This window comes from Strigops habroptila, chromosome 2, assembly GCF_004027225.2.
Source record: "Strigops habroptila isolate Jane chromosome 2, bStrHab1.2.pri, whole genome shotgun sequence".
Classification (NCBI taxonomy): domain Eukaryota; kingdom Metazoa; phylum Chordata; class Aves; order Psittaciformes; family Psittacidae; genus Strigops; species Strigops habroptila.
Genome location: NC_044278.2, coordinates 27,882,906 through 27,903,412, shown reverse-complemented (window position 1 = coordinate 27,903,412; position 20,507 = coordinate 27,882,906). Strand labels below are relative to the sequence as shown.

At 42.4% G+C, this 20,507-nt stretch overlaps 1 protein-coding gene across 14 annotated transcripts in view; it reads left to right on the top strand.

Moving 5' to 3' along the window:
• The window catches only part of TIAM1 (TIAM Rac1 associated GEF 1), a 191,875-nt gene that overhangs the window by 142,209 nt on the left and 29,159 nt on the right, over positions 1–20,507 (top strand). For all 14 annotated transcript variants that reach the window (XR_003990240.1, XM_030477422.1, XM_030477421.1 and 11 more), the window contains 4 exons: positions 1,805–1,909; positions 5,792–5,873; positions 10,934–11,020; positions 14,404–14,628. Coding sequence is in view for 13 of the 14 variants with exons in the window: in XM_030477422.1 (XP_030333282.1) it covers positions 1,805–1,909; positions 5,792–5,873; positions 10,934–11,020; positions 14,404–14,628 (499 nt within the window). In the remaining variant the exon portion in view is untranslated. The remainder of the gene's footprint in view (positions 1–1,804; positions 1,910–5,791; positions 5,874–10,933; positions 11,021–14,403; positions 14,629–20,507) is intronic.

Genomic DNA, 20,507 nt, shown 5'->3' with positions numbered 1-20,507 from the left:
TTTTTCCACATACATATTTTCCCCCACTGGCTTTGCTGTAAATGGCTCAAGAATTTCATGGACTTTCAGAGAGGCTTACCACAAACTTCTCCCTCTGGACATGGGGTGTGGTGCAGTCCATGGGTTTATGCCTCCTCTGTTTTTGTTTAATTGGTGTGCAAGGCACTCTTCAGTTTATGTCTGAAGATAGTAAACTAATCTGACCAGAAACTCATCTAGTATTACTCTGTATCATTTCTGAACGATTAAAGCCAAGTCTGCTTCCCTTTAGTTTCTGGGGTGTTTGTACATGTGTCCGTGTAAAAGAGGAAACTATTGAAAACAGCGAACAATGAGCAAAGCATGCAAAATGCTTATCAAAAGGGAAAAAAAGGGGAGAGGGAAAGGATCTCCTACATTCAGCTCTTCTTGTCTCTTGATAGGTTTCAAATTCTTTATTTAATTAACTAGGTATTTGTCCGGATTACGGAGGTTACTCCATTTCACATACTCCATTTCATATAAGGGTAATTTGGTCTTTGACTTGGACATACTTGAACGTAGTGCTTCATAGAGTGCAGCAATAGATTTGTCTCTTTTTTTCCTTCTTATCCATAGCTCTTTTTTATTCATGGGCTAATCTAGCCTTTCAAAACCGCTCGCTGTTCTCTGAGTATTTGCTGAAAGGTTTGCTAGGTCAGTGTGTGATCTTTTCTACAGGTCACTCGGTGTACATTACTCATCATCTGTGCTGTGTGATCAGTCAGCTGACTGCCGGTGTATCATCCTCTTGGCTTGAACTGGATAAGCAAGGCTTTAAAAAACACAATAAACAGGCAATAATGACATTCTTGCATGAATTTTCAGATGAGCTGTTGCTTTTAAGTACCACCTAGGAAATTGTGGTAATTTGCTCAGATAAAATGAAAAGGCCGGTGTATAAAAGCATATAATAATAGAATTTCAGAAGTGACAGTGAGAATTTACCTCCTGTATTTGTGAATCACTTTGGGGCTTTTAACCAGCTTTAGTCAACAGTTTACAAAGTTTTGAAAATAACTCCTGAATGACATTCTTTGTGTTTGTCATAATTCTAATGTGTTTTGATTACACACTGCATTAACCTCTGCTTAAATCAAGCTTATTAATCGTGCTGAGAAAAGGTCATTAACATCTCCCAGACCAAATGCCGCATCCTCAGCTAATTATAACTAATTCATTAAAATGGTGTGACCTGTTTCCACTGGGATGTAATCCAGGATGCAACTCTTGGCTTCTTTTAGCCTTACAAAGTCAGTGTATCCCGAGCTGTTTTGAATTTAGAGGACATACAGAGTTATTTTTTTTTATATATATATTAATCTTGCTTGAAATTTACCACATCATACTTAATTATAAAGATGCTAAAAAAACCCAAACCAAAAACTTTCCTGTTACATTTTTCTGTGTTAGCAGAACATTTATTGTCCTCCTTGCAATTTTAAATGCCCTTTGTATACAAAGGTATGTTCCGAGTCTTCTGCTGTAATAGTGTTTACTTATTTCTGCAATAGCATGGGAGGGAGTGGAACTGCCAGATAAGCAGAACCAAAGAGGCTGCTTAGAGTATCAGCATTGCCCTTGAAACCCTGGACAGTGGTTAAGTGGACACTTATTCCTGGGAAAGAAGATGAAGTTCAGGTTCTTGTTCAGGTTGGGAGATCATGGCCCTTTTGTGAAAGATGGTGTGGGGTATTTTTCTTACTGAGTGTCAGGCCGTTCTCTAAGTATAGATGATGTGAGCCATTGCTTTTCTCTTCTAAAGCCTGTTCTCCATTTCTTTCAGACACACCAGCTGGATTACTCTGCTCACTACCTGCGTCTTAAATTCCTGATTGAAAACCAGATCCAATTTTATGTACCAAAGCCAGAAGAGGATATCTATGAACTGGTAATGCTACCTACTGAGCAAAATGAAATGACACTTGGTAGGACAGTATTAATTAGTGTTTATCTGACATTTGTAATTCACAGAGCTATGCTTTTTAACTTGCAATTATAGTGCTTCACAGACCATAGCAAATTGGCCTACAGTAAAGTAATCTCTCCAAACGTTTCATCTTGAGGAGAGAGTTGGTGTCTAGCTTATGTTTGTGCGTGCATGTGTCTGTGTGGAAGAGAGAGAGGAAGAACAGCCACAGGTAATACGTGAAAGTCACTGTAACATACATTTAAGCTTAATTTCTCTCAAGGTTGCCTTTTCCTGTTGTTCACATTGTTCTTGATGGTTTTAAAGACATAGAGTTGAGGCCTGAGCATTTCTTGTTCATATCACTTTGCCTGATTTTTAAAGAGCAGGGAAATGCACAAGAAGTTGGGGTTTTTTGTTGTTTGTTTGTTGCTTGTTTGGGTGTTGGGTTTGGTTTTTTGTTGTCTGGGATTTTTTTTCCCTAAATGGGAAGATAACCGTTGAGGTTAAAAAGCTCTGGAGTTACGTGTGAAAAGAGACTTTCCTAATTGCTTCAGTTGGATGTTTTTATATCATTCATCTCAAAAACAGACTTCAAAGGAATTTTGAAATGAGAGATAAAAAAAAAAAGACCAAACAGAATTAGTGTCGTGCTTTAAGTCTATGATTTTACACATGCACACTGTAAAGCTTTTTAAAGTCCTTTTCATAGGTGGCTGTTTTATTTATAAAAAGTAAACATTGCCACTTATGGATACTTTTGTTCATTTTGTAAAGAAGTTCCGGGATTTGCCATTAACACTGTCAACAAAAAAAAAAGAGTGAGAAAGTGCTAACTGCTGGAGCACTGAGACTGGGAAGTGAAATGTAGTTGGGAGAAATGAAAACTCAGAGGAGACAGATTTTAGCTTTCATTGCATGGGAGGACTTTGGTGACTTGTCTTATGTTGAGAGGATGTAGGATTGACATAGTCATCAGTTATAATCTTTTCTGAAAAAATGAAATTAAACCAAAACTCCACTGTCAGTGGGACTATGGACATGCTTTAAGGCGATAATACAGATAGATGCTGTAGGGTTATATCTAACGTAGTAACATTAAAACAGCACACACTTGTCTGTTTGCTTTTGTGCGTGTGCTTGTTTGAGAAAATTTGAGTTACTTTGTGAAAGTATTTAACTAAATGATTCTGGTGCAATATGATAAAACTAATGCCTCTAATTTTGTAGTCTCCTGAATAGCTGTTCATAATATTGTCTCATGTTGATGTCACCTTGCTAGAGCTGTCTTCCATCTACTAAAATGCTTTTAGAGACATACATTACTGCAGAAAAGTAATTTCTTAGGATGATACTCCTTTTTCTTGCAGAATGTATCAGATATATTTAAATAAGAAATGGAGATTAAATATCCATATTCCATTCTTTCAAAAATTCACAAGCTCAGTTTAAGTGTTAAAAAGTTACTAAGGCCACCAGGAAGAGTATTTGATATTAGGTTCTGTACCAGGCAGTTACACTTTTAAGCACCTTTTATTTTAATCTAAGTGCTGGAGTGTTTTGGCTGAAGCTTGACATGCCAGACTTTTTACTTTGGGTAGGATGGCAGTTTTAGATGGAAGCAGGAAGACCTCCCCAAAAATCTGGCAGTTAGGATAAGGCTGGGGTGAAGGCACTGGGGATGCTGGAAAAGGTACCCCTGGGAAGGGTGCTGGGACAAGACCAAAAGCAGTAGAGGAAAAAGGCCAAGAAAGGGAAAATTTTGAGGGGAAAAACCCCCAAATCCAAGAAAACCCCAATACTACTACTACTATCCCAAAGCTGCTATGAGAAACACTATAAGGGGCTGGAGTCACACTGGAGGGGCAGTGCTGCTGCTTGTCAGGAAGAAATCCTGTCCTTGGGCAGTCCCCAGTGTATAGCAGAAACCCTGAGATAAACCACTCTGGTATCCCTATCAAACATCTCTGTGCAGAGCCCAGCGCCCCACGGCAGGTTTGGAGGGGGTTTCCCCACCAGCCCATGGTGCCCAAAAGGCTGGCAGCTTCCTGGTATGAGCCACCATACCCCAGATATGCTGCCTGCCTTTGGTGTGGGCACAGCGGGTCTACGGGGCACAGAAGGGCAAGCAGCACCTCAGGGCTGCTGTCAGACTGGCTCTCTGGTTTGGGCAGCTCAGCTGCAGTCTGTGCATCCCGCTTATTTGCCTCCCATTCAATAGAGGTTCTTTCTTGAAAATAGTGCTTTGGGATGCAGGCAGCAAGTGGCTCCTGTATCTCTGTGATTGCTTGCCAGCTGTCATTCTTGCTTCTGGTCCTGCACGATCAGTTTAGGTGACTGCAGGGCTAAGACACAAGTTTTGCTCTGAAAATACTGGTATTTTTGTTCCTTTTTTCTTTCTTTCTTTTTTTTTTTTTTAAACCCTTGCTAAAATCATGCTGAGATCTTTGTAAATGTCATTTGACCTTTTTTTCAGGTTCTGAACAATACATTCCTATATTTGAAAACTGCATTTTAAAAATATTGCTAGCATAGCATCCTTATTTAATTTTACATTTTATTCTTCTATATACAACCATTTAGTTGGGTATTTAACTGTTCTGTACTACCTAATATTTGCAGTTAAAGAGATGTGTAAGTGATGATATATGCAGGAGATAAACTTGTATTTTTATTAAGGAAACTTTACTGATGAGTTACTCTTTTAAAGAAGTGCTTTAAATACTTCAGTCCAAACACTGATGTCACTTAGTTTCAAAATGTTAATTATTGTAAATTGCTTTTTTACACATTCATACCAGCATGTAAACAAAATTAATATTTACGTGTGGGCTCCCGTTCACCTATAGGTATGATTTTTTTCTAAGACAACAGGATGGTTTGTTGCTTAAATGCTAGCCTGTGCTATGGAAAACCCAGCTTCAATCCTGTGCTGAGCCAGGGGTTTCCAGTGTGTCAAGGCTGTCTTATGAGGAATAAGCCAGGATTGAGTCCCCAAAAATGTTAGTTCAGAGCCTCTAAATATCTGACTTAGTCTGAAAAAAGTAGGATTTCCTTTCCTGAGGTGGGATGACAGGCCCCAGTACAAGCTCCTTTGTTCGGAGCTGGAGTAGGACCCAGGTACAATAGTGAGCCATGTAAGAGAGGAGAACAGGAATGATTTAAAAGGGCAAAATGTGTGAGCTGTGGTGGAAGGGTGTAGCCCTGCTGAGGGGTCCTTCACTCCTGAAAGGCAGAGTGAATTACACTCGCGTGTGTAGGCTTCTGGGTTATTACCTAGGTGTCAATTTGTGCTGGTCTCTCAGGAAGGATGTTAATGGCCATTTCAAAGACTTTGGGGAGCTTTTCTCTGTACAAATAAACATAAATGTGTTAAAGGTGAAATTTCATGCTAAGAAAGAGCTGCATATCACATATGATAGTGTTCTAACAATTAAGAAATGTATTTAAGAAAGAAAATCCCTCCTTGTGATTTTAGTACTACTGAATAATTGAATTTCTGCAATATATTAATCAAAATAATATAAAAATGTTAGATGATTACTACCCATAAAATGTGAAAAGAAGAACAGGAGGTTTGTTTCTTGTGCACTCAAAATGGTATTGACCAAGTGAAATAGATGTGTCCTTGCTTTTATGACGGTGATATTAAAACACTGCTTTCTCCTCTAACTGTTCTAACAGTAAAGCTTAGTGACACTACTAATATATCTCACATATGTGGAGGAAAACTGTTAGATGAATAACAATCACAGACCATTTCTTCTGCTTGTAATTAAAAAAAAAAAATTCAAAATTATTACATTTGATGTTTCCTCCCACAGCAACGTGTTTGTGTTTCATTTTGTTTTTTTTTCTATTCAGCTGTACAAAGAAATAGAAATCTGTCAGAAAATCACACAGCACATTCAAATAGAGAAGTCTGATGTATCCTCTGATATTTATGGTGAGTTTCTCCTTGATTTGTTTTTATTTTTCTACCAAGTCGTTTCTAGTGTGGGCAGGTTCTTGCTTGCTATTCACTGACATACCTGAAAGGCCTGTTGAACACAATAAAAAAGCACATCTGATGCCTGTGCCATCCCCAGAAATCTCGCTCCCCTGCCCTGAAGCGCGACAGCTTTATTTGTAGTGCACTGAACGCTGTTCTTCCTGGTACTCGAGCTGTAGGATGTGCAGCTTTTTGATGAGAGCTGCGGTGGCAGAAAGGACAACTGTTTTCTTGTTCTTGCAGTTTCTCAAAACACCACCTACAGAGGCTGTGCAACTGAGCACCGGTGGAAAACAGCATCCTTTGCCAGTTATCACATCTTACATGAATGCCTGCATTGTGGCGTTCATGGTGGCCCTGCAGTGGGGTTTGGGAGAGGGCTGCTGCTGTGACTTGCCACTGCTAGCAAGCTAGAAGGCTTTCCCCCTCCTCACTCCTTTCACACGATGGCAGGGGTGCAGCCAGGAGCGTTGCAGTGGGTGGGAGGCATCTCAAGGTCTGCAGCTGGGCAGCTGTCCCAGGAGAGGTTGCTTTTCCCCTTTCCCCACCTACCAGGGACACACAAGGTGGGTCCTTGTCTTGCTCCGATGTTCCTGAGGCTGGGGGAGCCTGGCCCCAGTGCATGCCTGGCTCTCAAGGATGCCCCATGGACTCCTGGAGCCAGAACCTGGCATGCCGTACAAATCTGTGCATAAAACACAAAGCAGGGGAAGTCCTCCCTGTGTAATTTCAGCAAAATGCCTAATCTTTATGTGTGGATGGACGTATTTCTTAGCTTTCAAGTATTTCAAGTTACAGACTTCCAGCCTGGTGAGTTTGCCCTTTGGTCTGGCAATTACAGTTCCGTAGCGTATTTTAAAGTTATTTGTGCAACCTACCCTGCAGGAAGCCAACGTGCATCTTTTTACTGTTTATCTAAATATTCCATTTTAATGACTAGGATAATTTGGAATCCCCAAACTGCTTATTATACAGCTGCAGGCCATTGGAATATTGAGCTCTGCTACAAAGATTGTGGTTTGAATATTGCAGGCCTAAGAAAGAAATATTAACTAGCACAGTGATGGCCCTAGGTTCAGTAATTATGCTGTGCCTGAAAGCACTGCAGGAGTTAGGGGTATCGTGGCATTTTCTTCTCTTTCTCATGTCTTTTTTTTGAAGTGCTAGGTGGGGAAGACCATGAAATGCACTGTCATGTCCTGTGAAACGAAATCATCTGTGTAAGACATCTGTTCGGTGGCTCTGACCCTGCAGGGAGTGAATGCTAAATGCACCCCAAAAAAGCTGACTTTCCTCTCATTGAAAAAAAGAAAAAAAAGGCAAAACTTACTATGACTGTGAATGGCAGCAGAATTTCTATAGTATCATAGAAATGATACTATGGGTTTATACAGTGGCAAGTGTGGGCTGAAATACGTGCAGGTGAAGGAGCAGAGGTAAAGTGTTGATTCTGTCTTGGTGCTGAGGAAGGCTAAGGTTCCTCCTGAGATCCTTTCCCATCCTGTGTCTTAGGTGCATTTGAGTTTTTAGTTCTTTTAATCTCTTTACAGAATTAGTATTGCCAATATGTACTTTTACAATCCAGAGAGAAAGCGACAGCACATTCACAAGCTATGGCAATACAAATATCAGAGCTTTAAAGTTTCAGCATAGGTGCTTCTTAACAGAGTTCCTTAACGGTTCTTGCTACTGGTTTTGTTTTGAAAAGGACCTACATCAATAATGTGACCACATAGTCTCCAAGCATCTAAGCACCTGTGTAAGTCTTTGCGTGAGCAGGGCTGCCTCTGAGATTGGTTCATCGGTTGGGCAGTGCTTGGGGCTCAGCCCCTCACAAGCACTTCAGCAAGTGCTAGGAACAAGTCAGGACCTGGTACTGCAACCGATGTCTAGGGCACTAAGGGATGTTTTGTTCTGATGATTACTTGGGGGGTTTTGTGTAGCTTTGTTCAAGCCTTCTCATACTTCCTGCCTATTTAAAAACATGTCCAAATTCCCAGAAGAACTAGAAAAGTCTTCATTTTGAAAATGGATGAGATTATGAAAATCATTAGTGACATTACCTGTTGCTGTTGCTAGTATTCCAGCTGTAGCAATAATACTACTTGTAAATCACCTTGAATTTTCAAGATACTTTACAAGTAGCTATTCATTAATCCCGACAATGTAGACTTTGTGCTGTTATCTCCATTTAACAGACAGTATCAAAGATAGGGAGGTGAAATGATTTTACTGAAGGTGCAATTAAGACAGGCCAGTTCAGCTCACTAGCCTGGCAGAAAGATAATAGAAGTGAGTCTGCTGGCTTTGCAAGCTGTTTTGGGCCAGCTAAGAGATCCTGGTGCCAGGGAGGGGTAGAGCTGCTTCTTCAGGATTAGCAGGCCTTTGGAGCAGCTTTGCCATCGTGCCTGAGTGCACCATGAGTACAAGTGATCTAAAGAGGATGGAGCAGAGTGTTTCAGGTAAAGCTCGTCTGGGAACATTTCCTAGTGTTTCTATTCCCACCAGTGTGCCCATGGTAGGAGGCACTCCTGGAGTATCTGGCCAGCGTTAGACGTGTCACTGTGATGCTGTTGCTGATTCCTGGGCACAGACAGTCTTGCCTTTTTCACTGGTACCAGCCTCTTTACAAAGATTGTGTGGGCAGAAATCGGGACACACCAGTTTCCAGCTGTATATGTACTGGGAGCTTGCTGGCATTTTTGTTAGCAAATGTCTGTCACAGGAGGCTGAAGTAATTTTCTGGAGGCAGATTTGTTCAGGTATTGTGCTGGTTCAGTGAGGCCATGTGCACTCATAGGTGCAACTTTTGTTCTCCTGTCATCAAAACTTTGCAGTGAAGCAGAGGCTCTGTCTGGGTCACCACCCATCTCTTCACACCTGTGTTTCAGGGTCCATGCACAGTTTGATGATAATCTTTTTGGCAGTGATGCCAGCTTATGCAATCACTGTCGCATCCACCCACTCCTGCCCTTCCTCTCCTGCAGTGCTCGTACATGTGTTTGTGTGGAGCACCTGCGGAATTCAGCCAGATGGAAACTGAACATTCACACTATATATTTGTATATATAAACTACACATACATATATATACACACAGTTGACTGAGGTATTTCTCATCTGGATGAGTTCCCTGCTCTGCTTTACTGCATGGCAGTGAAAGCACTGGCAATGGCACTGCAGTGGGACAGGCATACTGCTTCAAATTGTTTATGAGATCCGCCACTGTCACAACTGTGTAAATAAAACAGTTTATCCAGGCTTGGGGTATAGTCACATACGCTGTCTGTGGAGGGGTTAAGTGTATTTGTGAGATGACCATTTCAAGGCTGTTGTCAGCTGCCCATCTCTCATCTCTTAAAGCTGATGACAACGTGTGTAATTGCTCCTTATGCCCATTCTGCCAGTACTTACTGCTCAAGATTTATGTTTTCTTTTTCTGACTGAAAGATGAATTAAAAAGCAGCTACACATGCTCTTAGCCCTGGCATATTGGAGGAGGCAGAGGTCTTCTCATGGAGGAGAACGGGAGCTTGGAACTGCTAAGGTGTGCTAATCTCTCCATTTAGCCACAGTGAAAACCTGAGATTCAGTTCAGCCTTATTTTAACTGTATGGTGGTTGGCTGCAAAACAGCATTTCAGTTGCAAAAAGGGTCATGGTATTAGTAAAAATTTTTGCTGACTCAAACTGCAGTCCTGGGCATGCTCCACTGTGCTTCTGGTTAAGGGTTTTCCAGGTAGTCTTTGTGGTGATGACAACCAATAACCACTACATTTTACAACTGCTCTTGTGTTTAGTCGAGAGTTTTTCTCTCTGCCAAGGTTGGTGTGTTGAGTGAGCTTCACAAATTCCATTTTATTCAGGCTGAGGAGCTCGCATATGGATTCCAAGTAGCTCAGTAAGTCATGAAGGGCCATATGCTCCTCGCTTCTAGGCTGCCACATTCTTCCTCCTCCTTCTTTTTCTTCTTTTTTTTTTTCTTTTTTTAAATGATGGATGAAAAAATAACTTCTCATCCATAAGCATCAACCTGAAGGGAGTCCTAAAGTCAGAATAGGCTCCCAGCACACCTGCACCTCTTGGCTTGTGGCTGATTCCATGTCAAACAAGCGTCTCCCCCCAGACATTTGCAAATGTTTTTCTAGTTGGAAAAAGAGAGAGCAAATGGTTGCCTAGACCCACTTAGGGAGCAATGAAGTTTCAGAAAGGCAAATGTTCTGCTTTAGATAACTCTCAACATAAATAAACAAACTGTATTTAACTAAACACATTGTATTTCCTTTACTACTGTTATCTTACATGGCGTCAAACACAAATGGCAAGAAAATCACCAAAATCAAATGTAACAGTACCATTCGCACCATTTGAATTAAGGCTGTGTTAGTACTTCCATTGTAAGACTATTCTGTGAGTCTCTAACATAGTTCTGGCTCAGAAGTGCGTGCTGAGCTGAGACTTGGCAAATAACAGGTTGTGCCAGGAACAGCTAGGAAAAGAAAGGGAAAAAGGGAAAGCGGCATGTTTGCAAACTTGTCCAGTCCAGGAATCTGAAAAAGCAAAAGTTGTCCTTCTGCTTTAGCAGGAGCTGTTATGCCTTGTCTGAGTTCAGGATGTCATGTCAGCCATAGCTCTTCACTTCCTGGCTTTTGTTGGTTTGGGTCACAAACCACAGCTCTGTACAGCTTTTGTCTGTGAACAGTAAAACTTCTTGAAGTGACCTTTTGTGGCAAGAAAAGTTGAAGTCTGTTCCAATGTTTTGCAGCTGTGATATCCTCAAATAAAGCTGTAAATGATTTATATATAAACTAAGAAATTCAGTTCATGTTTTTGTTAAAGCCACTTTCATTTTGTATTTTTCCCTTTACCTTTATAAAGGTTCAAGGGAAAGGAGAAGGGAGGAATTCCTGACTGCTCAGTGCAGGGACAGCACAGCTTTACCTGTAGTGTGTGCAGTTGTTATGACACACTGGAAGTGATTGGCTTTTTCTAACCATTTTGCTGGGTATCTCCCTAGGTTTCTCTCTGTCCTCTGTGGAAGAAGAAGGGGTTCGTCGACTGTATGTGAATGGCGTCAAAGAGACAGGCTTAGCTTTCAAGAAAGGTAAAATACTTTTAAAAGTGGTTTTGTTACTGTTTGTTTAATTCTGTTATAGACCATGAGCTTGTTGAGATAGGAGCTTTACAAACACACTAAACCAGGGTCCCAGTCCAAAAGGAATGAGGGTCTTTTGAGAAGAACCTTAGGTACCAAATACATGGCTGTTTTGCTTTTGGGATCAGCTGTGCTATATAGTTAACCTCCTAATTTTGAATTGCTGTGTATGTAGCAAGGTCAGCATGTCCCTTGCAGCTAGACAGGGGAGCAGGGGGCCTCTTCAGTCAGTCACTACAAGATAAATGGGTACAGTAGAGGTCATCGTAGTGTTCTCTCTGACTGGGATTACTGCCTCTAGTTTTGCTTCCAGCCTTTGCAAGAAGCATGACAGCGCTTGGACCAGAAACTGGCAGAGGTAACTAGGCTGCTGGACTCATCCCAGGGCAGAACAGCATACGGTTGAACTGCAGTTTACCCAAGCTGAGGTCAACCCTGACACTGCTGTGCCCTTACTGCTTTTCCCATTCATTGTCCTTTCTGATATGGCAGCACTGCTGCTTGTGCACTCATGGGATGGGCTGGTCTGAGAGCTGGACAGCTGAAACCTAACTGGATTTTGAAGTATAACATGGGGAGTGTAAACTGTGAGAAGACTCTCATCTCTTCATAACCTTCAAAACCAATGTACGCAGAGTCCTCAGAAACACCTTCAGAGTTTTCTTGGCGAGTGGCTATGTGTCTTGCAGAGCTTATTCAACAGTTAGCTGTTGCTGAAAGGAACGGGGGCTGGTCTCCCCCAAACTGCTTGAGCCCTTTGCCTTGTGCTGATTTTGGCACTCTGCTGAGCCAATTCACCTTGCTGTCCTGATAGAAAACTGCCATGGCAGAAATACATGTCTCGTTTTCTGACCCACTAGCAAATGGAGTTTGGGTTGCAGTGAAGTGAGTGGCAGAAGTGGCACAGTGGAGGGACAGACTGTACAGCTAGAAACTGGGAAGAAAGAAGCAGGAGGCAGGGGAGGGAGAAACAGTTCTGGCTGCAGGGAGCCTGGGGTTTCGCTCAGCTGTAGCCTCTAACCCTAACTTAGGAAAACCATGGCTGGAGGCTCTGGAGACGCTGTGTATTTCTATTAAGCCTGCAAAGACCATCTCTCTCTTTCCTGGCCCTCTTTACCCTGCCTCAGCCCCATATGATTCCCTAGCTGACAGGATGGGTGTTCTGCCAAAAGCCCTGAATGGGCACTGGGGGGACAGCTTTCTGCCAGCCTGCCATAAGGAGATAAAGCCCTTCATGTTTTCTGTGAGGAGCAAAGAGAATATGATGGTGAAGGTAAAGGGGTTTCAGCAGGGTTTCCTTGTTATGCTTTTAGTTGACGTTTGAACAACAGTTTAAATGAATTGATTCAAAGGAATCATGCGTGAACACAGACTGCCTCCTGTAGGGCTGAAATGCTATAACATGCATTCAGTGATAATGTTGCTCTTCATAGTTGATATAAAAAGCCACTTCAGTATGAACAATACTTGACAGAATATTGTGACAAGATAGCCACAGTTAGCAAACAGCAGGGAGGGAAATTCTGTTCCTCCTATTATTTACATGCATGTTTGCATTTGACTGCATCTCCTATTGTAAGTCTAATCAGATGAGTTACAGTACTTAATTTTCAATTTTTTTTTGTCCAATTAGAAAACTTTGGGTTTATTTTCTCCTAATATTTTTCATTATTTATCTTTTTATTTTTTCTGTTGTTCTGCATTAGCTAGACCATTGTCGGAATTTGTGGTACTTGATTATACTAGATAGACATGATATTTTATCACAAATGGTTCAAGACAAGGATTACAAAGAGTAAATGAAGCCCCAGATATGATGTTTATGGTTGCAGGCATATTAATGTACTACTATTATGACATGGCATCACTAAGTAGAATAGATGAAATAACGTGAAATGCCTGACTTGCCTTGTTTTGTCCTTGCTTCAAATATGATTTTACAGTCCATTTACTTTGTAGTTATTCTATCTAGTTCATATTATTCTCTCTGGAACAGCACGCCACACTACAGTTTATGGGCACAATTACATGCATTTAGAAAGATCTCAATTTACTTAAAGAAGAATGAGGGTCTTAAGCCTACTCCCTTCCATGTTTCTTTCTAGAATCATAGACTAGATAGGGACCTTAAAGACCATCTAGTTCTAACCCCTCTTCCATGGGCAGGGACGCCTTCCACTAGACCAGGTTGCTCAAAGCTCCGTCCAACCTGAGGGTAGATAATCCTGGAGGATGCAGCTGAGCTCTGCTTGTAGCTCAGGCCCATGAAGTCAGGCCTTTCATCCAGGCTTCAAAGATGGCAAGACTCATCCTTCGCATGATTGCCCAGCCAGAGGACTGCATGGCACGAGGGCAGGTCACCCGCACAGAGCAGCTCTTTCAATCCTGTAAATTCCAGCTTTCATCTCTGTAAATGCCAGGACAGTGACTGGGTTGCCACTGCTGTCAGTGGGTTGGTGGCCACTGCAGAGTGTGTTCCCATCAGCTGTGCCTCAGTGGCCTGGCTTTGGAGGGGGATGCATGCCGGGGACTACCAGCATCACCCTTAAGTGGAGACGAGCTGCAGTAGCTGCTCCAGTGACTGTGGCTGTCAGCACTGATGTGCCCTGGTGCACTGCTGCCTGCTGGACCCTAAAGATTATTTGGGATAAACCCTGGCCCAGCTTGCTGTTGTTAGTTGGAGAGCGGGCCCAGCTGGCTGAGGGGAAGGTCAGGTTTCCTGTGGCACCTCGGAGGGCTGCACGTCACCTCTTGGCATGGTGGTATTGCCCCTGAAGCAAGCGGGAGTCAGCTGTTTCCTCTGCAGATCCCCTTTTCCCTTGGGCACTGGTGCTATAAATAACTCCTGCAATCACATTGGAAAAAAACAATGGCTAACCTAGGAAGTGCTAAAATGTGCCTTTTGAAGATCTGTGTGCTAGGATGTGATTCAGGCAGCGCCAGAGAGGAGGCTATCTGAAGTCCTACACCATACACCCTGGCTGAGCTACTCCATCCTTTCCCCATCCTGTGTGCAGCACCTTAAGAGGTCTGACTCTGTCCTTCAGTATATATTTATATACTGAAACAAAAAAGGGGATATGTTGCTGCTGGCATGTTCTGAGGGATTTCCTGGGCACCCAGCTATTAGGGATGGTACTGGAGTATCAGCCTGACAACAGGTCTCACAAAAGTCTATCAAATTTCAATGTCATTTGTAGTCATTAATGTTTACTTTATGGCTAGACATGACACTGTCTGGCACTTCATAAATGCCCAGCTGAGCTCCTTGATGTCTGCGGGTAAGAGAAACCTTACTGTGCAAGTCTTACTTGTTCCTTGCTGTGTTGCAGGCCTGAAAGCTGGCGATGAAATTGTGGAGATTAACAAGAAAGCTGCTGAAGATCTGGACTCAGCTTTGTTGAAAGATGCCCTTGTTCAGACTTCACTGTTTCTTACTGTGCGCACCTATCCTGAGATAGAGGAAGGGCAGAAACTAATGCAGCCACCACCACGTCGCTTGGAAAACCCATCTGACTTGAGTGACAGCACACTGGCATTTGCTGGGAGCAACCAAGGTATTGGGTTCAATGTAGAAATTACCAGGAGGAGGATGCATGTTTACAATGTGCTGGTGTAATCCTATTGATCCCTGCGTATAACTTCCATGATATAAGTGAGCAGAATTACAGTCTGAATGCGCTGGGCAGATAATACATAGGAGCTCTGGAAGGTGTAAGGTGTAATCTGCGATAGCAGTGAAGGATGACTGCGTACACGGTTAGGCTGTGAAACACATGTCATCACCAAATGCGTGTCACATCATCTAGTTGTGCCTACAGCAAGTCGTGGAACTAATTGCTTACTTCTGGGCTGCTCAGGAGGTGCCTTTACCTCTGGATTTGCCCACAGGATATATGTATGGCAGGGAAGGAAGAGGGAATAAGCAATCCCCTCTCTGGGATTAGCCAGGAGCACAGGAGAGCTGTGTGTTTGCTGACATGCATAAATAACTCACAAGGACAGTTCAAAACACCTAAAGGTAAGGACTGACATTACAGCCAAACGACCGAACTGGTCCCACAGCACACTCTGGTGGCAAGGAGCATTCCTGCCCACCATGCTGCCCTCTTCAGAGAACTGAACTGACAGAAAATTAGGAAAAAAATTAAAAATTCCTCAAAACAGGAATTGTTTGCCACTAGTTTAGCTTCCTGAACCAGCTGAGGACAAGCATCTGTGCTGGGATAAGAGAAATGGCTGCAGAAGGGCAGGATGCTATCTTGGTGGTTGCTAGTCATTACCTCTGCAAGATAGGAAAGCTTCTGCACCATGTATCCTCTTACTTACCTGCTTAGTCAAGTCTTACTTGTCAGCTTCTAAATGCCCCCCTGTACTTGAAAATGGAAGAGGATACTGGACATACCTGCTTGCTTTTTTTTTTTTTTTAATAATTTAAAATGCAAGAAAAATTAATGGAATTGCCAAAAAGAAATAGTTTCTAGATAATCAAAAGTGTTCTGAGCTAAGGTAAATTTTGACTGTCAGTCAAAAGTAAATGGCATTTGAATATGTCAAAATACTTTATTTTCTCCCCAGAGTAAAAGTTTCAGAAATGTTCAAAATAATTGTTTTGGCAACCATGAGTTAGTTTTGTTTTGGGCATTTGGAATAAAAAGCTGGAGTAGGTGCAGGGCTGTTAATGCACTTCACTGGTGTTAAAGTCAGCCTCCTCCCAGGCCATGTCTCTCTGATTGCTGCAATCACTCAGGGGCTTCTGGGATGAGACTGGGTCCAAACTGGAGCTAACCCAGGAGCAGTGTGCTTAGCATGACACTGAGCTGGAGCAAATGAGCCACAGTGAAAGGCAGTTTGCTTGGGCTCAGGACCAGGCTGACTCATGTCTGCCTGCAAAGGGTCAGGGAGGTACAGCCTACCTTTCAGTATTTCTGGATGCTGCTCTGGTTTTGCTTAAAATGCTTACTAAAAGTGATCTAGCAAAATGCCACTGTTCATGTGACAGGAACATGTAGTAGGGAAAGGGAAAGCTGGACCCCTAGTCTGACTTCGGGGAGTGTGATATTCATAACAAGTGGAATAGTGTACACAAGAAAGCTTAAAACCAGCTTACTTCAAATACCTCCGAGGGGACTGATAAAAGCAACCTCATATAAGATGTGGGATAAACCCCCAAAGGCAGTTAAAATGGAACATTTTCAGAAGGACTTTTTCCCCTTTTAATTTTCATTGAACTTTAACTAGTTAGGCTTTTGTGCTGAAAAATCAAGCTCATCTTGTACATTTTTATAGCTGGCCACAAGATGCCCCCATTTCCTATTTAACACCAGCTCTTCTTGGGCCCCATCCTTTTGTCTTTGCCTGCGCTTGTTTGCTGAAACCCTGAGTGCTGAGTCCTTGTACTCTGACTTCTCACTGAAGTGAGTGTCTGCCCTGGGTGCAAAGAATTGGGAACTGGGACTTTTGTATTTATGCAACATGGTGATCTCTAAGGCAGAGCAGTCACATTTTGTAACACAGGATCTCAACAGCTGGTCTCAACAAGCAGTTTCTCTGCCACTGTCAGTTCTGTGCATCAGTATTTTCAGGGTCTTCAAGGGGTCCTTTTACTTGCTGAGGGTGAGATAGTGCACAGTTTGCAAAACGTGTCTGAAGAGCCTAGCATTTGCCTTTTAACAGTGTCGAGTAATAAATCTGTGTTATATGAAGATATAGGATGTGCCTGATGGATGTGTCACGGCAAAATCAGACCTCCTGCCTCTGCTGCTTTGTAGACACAACTTCCTTTGTGCTGCTCTCAACTCATGTCTATCCTCCTTTGTTAGCTTCCCCTGAGCTGAGTTTTTATGGTTATTGCAGTGGTGTGGAACGGCTGCTTGTTCTTCTGTGTCCTGCAGAGAGCATGTGAACTGTCTGGTGGGCCATAGCACCTCCTTCTTAAATAGCTCCCCAGGACCGGGGCTAAGCTTTGGGGCTTCCTTTTGCCTTCCGATTTCTCTCAGTACAGCTTCTCTTCACTTTTGGTGGGCTGTAGTCACCTCTTTCACTCTCTCAGGTGACAGGCAGCACAGAAGCTAGAGCTCTCTTGACGTTTGCTTTCGTTCAAACCTTAGCAAGCGTTGAGGTGGGAATCACCTTCATTGCTCCTTAAAGGGGAAGGAATACTTCTTTTGCCAACAGGAGCAACACAGTAGTTCATCAGCAGATGTGCAGGTGTCTGTCAGCTTCTGAAAGCACCTGTAGTTGCCATATGAAATATGCCTCTGAAGAATGACGTTAAGATGGTACTTAAAGCTAAACAATGCTGATGCTCTAATTTGGGATGACTTAGCCTGAGGCTGGAGTGAAAACAAGGATCTGCACCCAAGTGTGCATTTGGGAGGCAGGTGTTTTGATCTTCCCCATCGATTTCTCTCTGTTTAGGTGCCTGTAGAACACACTGTTTTACTGAAGCCTTTCTTCTGGCCCTGTGCTTTTTTCAGGGATTTGTTATCTAAATTGGGATCCACATGAAATTTTGAAAAGGGGTATGTGCTTTTATTTGGGACATTGTGACTTTATCTTAGATTTTTGATTTCAGCTCTACTGCTTCTTGTAGAGAGCAGTCAAGTATGAAATACCCACTGACCCATTTATTTGTGTCCTTGTTGATTACTGGCAGTTTGGCTGGCTAGGCAAATCAGCTCAGTGATTCCTGTTGTATGCTTTATTTATAGCATGCAGCTTTTTCCCTTGGTCCTGAAGTAGCATGGCTCCCCTTTCAGCACAGGGATGAAACATTGCTGGGCCAGAATGCCAGCAGTTATGAATCACCTGTGGGCACATCCATTCTCCATAAATTCAAGGTCTGGTTGACTGATCATGCTGATGCCCTACCATTATCTTCTTCACTAGCAATTCATCACTGGCTATGAAGGCAGCAAAGGGTAGGTTTTTTGTGCGAGGCAAATCATATTCTATGTTTTCAACAAAAACATGTTGTGTTACATTTTTCTTAAGGAAGCTTTCCTTATTCCTTATTACTCAGTGGGAGGTCTTCCAGAAGCAAAGAGGAGCTGTGTTTCTGGGAGTCGACCTCCCTGAAGTGACTGCCAGTGCTCCTGTTAAAAACAATGTCTCTTACAGCTGTTTCATTATCTGGAAGTACCTTATATATACTGAGGTTGGGGCTTGAGCTGCAAATCAGCTATGTGGCAGTGGTTACTTCATTGTGTTTATTTAAAAGGTTATTCTTAAAATGACCTTGGATTTTATATCTCTAACTGATGAGAAAAAATATCATCTTGGGTGTGATATATACCTTCCCCTAGGAATTAATGCTGCATCAGTCTTGTAGAGCCACAAGTTTTGTTTCTTTTCTCTATTATTGTTTTTCCTGGCTTTCAGTCTTCTCTCCTGCTAACACAGTCTGCATAAATCTGGTTGAGGACTAGCTCTCATTCTGTCTAGAGCCCTGCAGCATGTTTTCCTTAATGCCTAGAAGGATCAGTGAGAGCTGTCTCCCTTCCCCAGGAGGAGTGTTTTGTCTCCCCATTCTGATCCACTCAGTCCAGGGAATGAGAGGCTGAAAGCTGGAAACAGTGTTACATGGCTCCAAAATCATAAAGAAGATGCTTTGTTATTAGAAGGGGATTTGGGAATGGAAGTACTATCCATATTTGTTTGTAGTCTCCCCACAATTCACTGCCTTTTTTTATTCTGGAGTAGAGTTTCTGAGGTTCAGGCTTTGCATGCTCCTGTATTTTGTAGACCTGTAGTGTGAGGGCTAACTCTTCAGGGGTAACTGCGAGCTATATAAATCACTGTGCAGAATGTATAAAAAATGTATAAAAAGAAAGTATACCCCTATTTTGAATGGGTGTATTAATCTCCCAGATATGAAACAGCTAGATATTTTTAAGGATTCTATTATTTCGTCATTCAGAAAGCAGGAGAACCAGAGGCTGAAGTCTCAAGACTATGGTATAAAATGGAAACAAACTTTGATTGTACTATAAGAATGGCCACTATTTTTCATTCCATCATCGTCCTGTCACAGGTCCCCTTAGGCTAAGTAATTTGGATTTCAGAACAAGCTGAGGCTAACAGTAACCTTAATTTCTTTAGGGTTATTTTCCTGAGGCAGATGACTAATTTCATGCCTTTTGTAGCATGTTAGAAGATATTGTTATCATTCAGTGCTTGATTTAACAATTCCAGGGGCATATACTCCAGCAGCAATCTAGGGATCTTGCATATAATTAGAGACATGCAGAACTGTGTTCACGAAATCTGTTGCTAAGAGCTTAAAAGACAAAGCTCAAGGATGTTGCTCCAGTCAGAATTGTGTTCAGAGCTCTCATTAGGTTAGATATAAGGAAGAAATTCTTTACTGTGAGGGTGGTGAGGCACTGGCACAGGTTGCCCAAAGAAGTGGTGAATGCTCCCTCCCTGGCAGTGTTCAAGGCCAGGTTGGACAGAGCCTTGGACAACATGGTCTAGCGTGAGGCGTTCCTGCCCATGGCAGGAGGGTTGGAACTAGGTGATCTTAAGGTCCTTTCCAACCCAAACCATTCTACAATTCTATGATTCCTGGCTTTTCCGAAGACTGACAGATCTGCTGTTGAAATAAGCAATGTGGCTATTAGGACACCAGTTTTTGCATTGTGGCTTTAGGTTTCCGACCCTTCCCATGTTAGCTGCAGTAAGTATACGTGCTCCTGTCCTTCACCATCTTCATATTCTTGCTGTGTTGCTGCTCCCCCTGCCGGCTTCGCAAACCTGAACCTGCAGCACGGTACTTGCAGAAGAAAAGGCTGTTTTTTCTGACCGCAAGATCCCTGATTTCCAAGGTCCCTGAGCACATGCTTCATTTCTACATCTGTGAAAACTCACGTTTATTCCAAAGGGGCTACTCAAGCATATTACAAGTGACTGACTAGGCCATCCACCTGGGGAGGATGCCCCACTGGGACAGAATACCCCAGTGTAAAAACAACGTTTCCTTCTTTCATGTTTCAGTGTTCCAAAGCTAACCAGAATTCTTCTAAAAAGGAAAAAAAATGCATACTTACTTTTTTTATTGTGGATTTATATGCAAAATTTTATTTCAAATAAAAATTTATTTAAGAGACAGTTCCTTAGCAGTATCTATTAAAAGTGTTCTTTTTAATGGCAGAGTCTCTTCTGAAAGGTACTCTGTTGTCATCACGGGGCTATTCCCCAGCAGCATTTAGAAATGACACTTTCTGTTTAAGGAAGTTGCTGTTCAACTGCCCAAGTAAGTGATATTCTTTTCTTTTAAGGCTACAGTCAAACATGAGCTGCTGAAAGCACTTGGCCACTGAAACCTTCGCAGCACTTCTTGCGGGAGCACAGACACCCCAGTGTCTAGGTTGGGATTCAGCTGGGGTAGTCACCTTCTGCTGGTCCATATTTCTCCTGCAGTTTCAGATCAGAT